Source organism: Rosa rugosa, chromosome 3 (assembly GCF_958449725.1).
Source record: "Rosa rugosa chromosome 3, drRosRugo1.1, whole genome shotgun sequence".
NCBI classification, from domain to species: Eukaryota; Viridiplantae; Streptophyta; class Magnoliopsida; order Rosales; family Rosaceae; genus Rosa; species Rosa rugosa.
The window spans coordinates 19,249,397-19,253,103 of record NC_084822.1 but is presented as its reverse complement, the minus strand read 5'-3'; the positions used below and the strand labels follow the sequence as shown (position 1 = coordinate 19,253,103).

General features: G+C 41.6%; 1 protein-coding gene across 1 annotated transcript; it reads right to left on the bottom strand.

Annotated features, from left to right (window-relative positions):
- Positions 1 to 1,705: 1,705 nt before the first annotated feature.
- LOC133735943 (uncharacterized) lies at positions 1,706 to 3,385 on the bottom strand. Its single transcript, XM_062163384.1, has 2 exons — positions 2,271 to 3,385; positions 1,706 to 1,894 (listed from the first exon to the last, which is right to left on the bottom strand). Exon 1 carries the CDS (start codon positions 3,358 to 3,360, stop codon positions 2,353 to 2,355), a length of 1,008 nt encoding a protein of 335 aa, XP_062019368.1. The 5' UTR covers positions 3,361 to 3,385; the 3' UTR covers positions 1,706 to 1,894; positions 2,271 to 2,352.
- Positions 3,386 to 3,707: the final 322 nt, after the last annotated feature.

The following is a 3,707-nucleotide window of genomic DNA, read 5'->3' as shown; positions in this document are numbered from 1 at the left end:
TCAGAACATTGTCAGCGATCGGGACACTAGGTTCACGGGAACATTTTAGACCGAGCTATTCAAGTTGCTCGGGTCTGAGCTCAACATATCTTCAAGTTATCACCCACATACTGATGGGCAAACAGAAAGGTTCAACGGGATGTTGGAGGAATACTTGCGCCATTTTGTTCATGCCAATCAACAGAATTGGGCGCAATTGCTAGATGTTGCACAATTTTGTTTCAACTCGAAGAAGAGCTCATCCACCAACAAGAGTGCTTTTGAAATTGTCACTGGCCAACAGCCTCTCTTGCCTCATACTGTGCAAGAAGTCTACAAAGGGGCAAATCCGCGTGCTTTCAACTTCACAAAAGAGTGGAAGACCAATGCCGAGTTTGCTCAAGCCTACCTGGAGAAAACGGCGGGGAGAATGAAGAAGTGGGCAGATCAAGGCCGCAAGCCCAGGGAGTTTACAGTAGGAGACATGGTTCTTGTCAAGCTGCTTCCGGAACAACTTAGGTTCCTGCGCTCCAGAGACAAGCGACTATTCAGAAAGTATGAAGGACCACTCCCCATCATTTCTAAAGTGGGGAAATGCTCCTACAAAGTCGATATTCCCGCCTGGATGAGAGTTCACCCCGTCTTCCACGTCAGCAACCTCAAGCCGCACCAGTCAAACCTTGAAGATCAAGCACGCAACCAGCCTGTTTGGGAGCACGTCGACATCAGACCACCCAAGCCGAAAGAAGTGGAGGAGATCCTAGCAGAAAGAGTGATCAGAGTATCAAAGCGCCCATGCCAGCAGTTCCTGGTCAAGTGGAAGGGTCTTGGAGATGAAGAAACCAGTTGGGAGAATGCTGAAGCCCTGAAGAAGAAGTTCTAGCAGAAGATTGAAGACTTCAAGACCAAAGCCGTCGTCGAGAGCGCCGACAGCTTAAGTGGGGGAGGATGTTAGGGGCCGCACTTGTAATGCCGCCAGCAACCTTGTCCAGGGTCATTAGTCAAGCCTTTGGTTGGTTTGCTTGTGTGCTAGCTAGGGATGTTTTGGTAATTTTCAAATTATGTAATTTATTTTATTTAGCATTTAGTCTCCTTGGCCTTTTTCATGTTTCCTCCTGCCATGTTCATGTAAGGCAGATATGCTCTTTAGAGAGGGGTTCCTAGTCAGCATAGTTTGGACTACGGAACTAGTATAGGTAAGCATATGTACTTTTGCCTCCCTTGCCATCTTACCATCAATAAAAGAGGAATTATTCAATCATCTGTGTCCCGTGAGATTGCTCTTTGATCTTTCCTTTCGATTATTCATTGTTCTTCGTGGTTGCCCAACATTCATATAATTGTGTTCTTGCTTGTCACTAGCACTATTTTAATATCGTGTGGCTTTCATTGTTCCTTGCAAGGTACTCACTTGGCTGACTTGCTTGCTAGCAAGTGCCGCACGGTCCGCTTTGCGCACTGCAAAGTTCGGCCCGTGACACCTAGCCAAGCTATACTCATATTCCCATATTTGTCTGTTCGTCCGATGCATAAATGACATTATTGCCTACATGGCACTAATGATTTTCTGCATCATATTCTGAGATTCTGTGACTTCATTTTCAAGCTTCGAAATGTACTCTCTACTATAAGCAAGTAAATACTTGATAAGCAAGGATAAATAAATAAATAAATAAGTCATGCTGCTGTCCTTAGAATGTTTTTATTTTATTTTTATGATCTGGAAAATTCATTTAAGAAAGGCAAAAGCCACTAAGTACAACATAGAAAGAACAAGCAGAAACTGCAGTACGAAGGAAGTTAAAAACCAAACAACAAAAGTCCTGGCGAACACAATAATCTGGAGGGCGAGGGAGCTCTTTGAAGAACAGCAGGGAGAGGGGTGGTGGCTTTGCAAGCTGTCCATAGAATGTACCTGTTCCCAATTTAAATGAAAAGAATATGAGTAAACAGATAACAGTACTAAACATATCAAATGTAAAAGTTACCCAAACTAGCTACAAAGACAATTGATAAAACAGAAATAAGGTCACATATACCCTAATCCCTTCCCTCAAAAGAATTGATCAACAGATTCAGGTATTGGATGTACTGTAATAATCAATATAGTTACACAAAAAACATCTCTAATTGGTGTTATGCAAATGCAATTTGGCATGGAAAAACCAGAAAACTCGAATAACAATGTAGCACAATGAAACACCAATAATAGAGGCAAACAAACAGTGAACAAGTATATATATATTGAAGCATGAAAGTTTTAGCGTCTGGTCCTTTTACTATGATCATACCTCATTCTCCACGTCTTTTTCTCTTGTTTGGCAATGTCAATGGCAATGATGAGGATGGACTAACAGATTTGTGTACACTAGTTTAGTTTATGTTGGCACATGCAAAAGCCGTACAGAACACATTGTCCTCGAAGAAATCATAGTATTCTGCAGCTTCAAGGACTGCGGAGAGGACTGAATTGTCATCAGGGTCATTTTCAATGAAAACTCGGAACAGCAAAAAAGGCATATGGCAATGTAGATCCGCTTCAACACCCTCAAAAGAATTTACTAACCAGATAAAGTTGTCCTCACCATCGTCAAATAAGCCCATAAAAACTTGATCCAACTCTAAAAAATAGGGACCCTTGAGATTGAAGATGTCAAACAGGTCATGTAGCACCTTAAGTGGGCGCTCAGGATTTCCATTGGAATCCATCCGAGAACAAACAAGTAGTCCAGTAGGTAAGAGGCCAATAAAAAAACCTTTATATTCAACAGCGGCTCTAAATTGATCAGGCCATTTATCCCATTTTTCTTTGCACAAGTCAAAGGTGTATGAAGCGCCGCGACTAGTGAATGGAATGCCGAGAGTAGTAATATGGATCTTGTGTCCCCAACTAGTGTGGTTCGACACTCTGGAAACGGGCGGATTAGGTAGGATTCTTTTGGTGCATCCGTCAGTTCCTTTGGGTTCAAGCACATAAAAGGTGATGCCCTGTGATGCGTCCAGAATATAAAATGAAGACCCAACTTGAAACAAGGTAGCACTGGATTTGCTCAGGGCAGACAACAAGTCGGGATAGTCATAAGGAAAGGCAGCGGAGGTAACACATGTGGTGTTAGGGTTAATGGCATAAGCATCAGATATGTTGGGTTCATCGTTAGAATAATAACCCCCCACCAAATATACTTGAGAACCCACAATTATGTGTTGCGTATAATATGGAAACTTACCATCAGGCGAAAGGAGCTCCAGATCTTCAAACTCTACCGGTGGACGCTGATTCAGCTTTGGAATTCTGTTTCCGTTTCTCAGTTTTCGGATATCCAGTTTCAGACGATGTACTCCAATATCTGTCACCACATATAAAAACCACTCTTTCCCCATCTATGGAATTCTAGGGTAAATCTAACCTGACGAACAACTCGATCCGTGGAGCTTCGAGCAGAGGGTTTCGGCGATGCCTATCCGACCTCTTTATATGTACTAGCAACGTGCCCGCGTTTTTCGCGGGTGATGTGATATTAATGGAAAATAGATCAATTAAAAAAAATAGTGGTTATTTATTTTTTAGACATAGAATAGTGGTGGTTTTGGTATTTTTTTCAATTTACTCTTTTATTTATTTATATTTTATTAACTTAATTTAATAATTATGTTATTGAAGGGTATTATAGGCACTTTCAAAATTTGGTGAATCCTTTGACACCAAAAGAGGGCCTCCAATTATAGTA

Bases quoted from the DNA above. Each gene is read 5' to 3' on its own strand.
- LOC133735943 (XM_062163384.1), bottom strand. From the start codon at position 3,360: ATGGGGAAAGAGTGGTTTTTATATGTGGTGACAGATATTGGAGTACAT.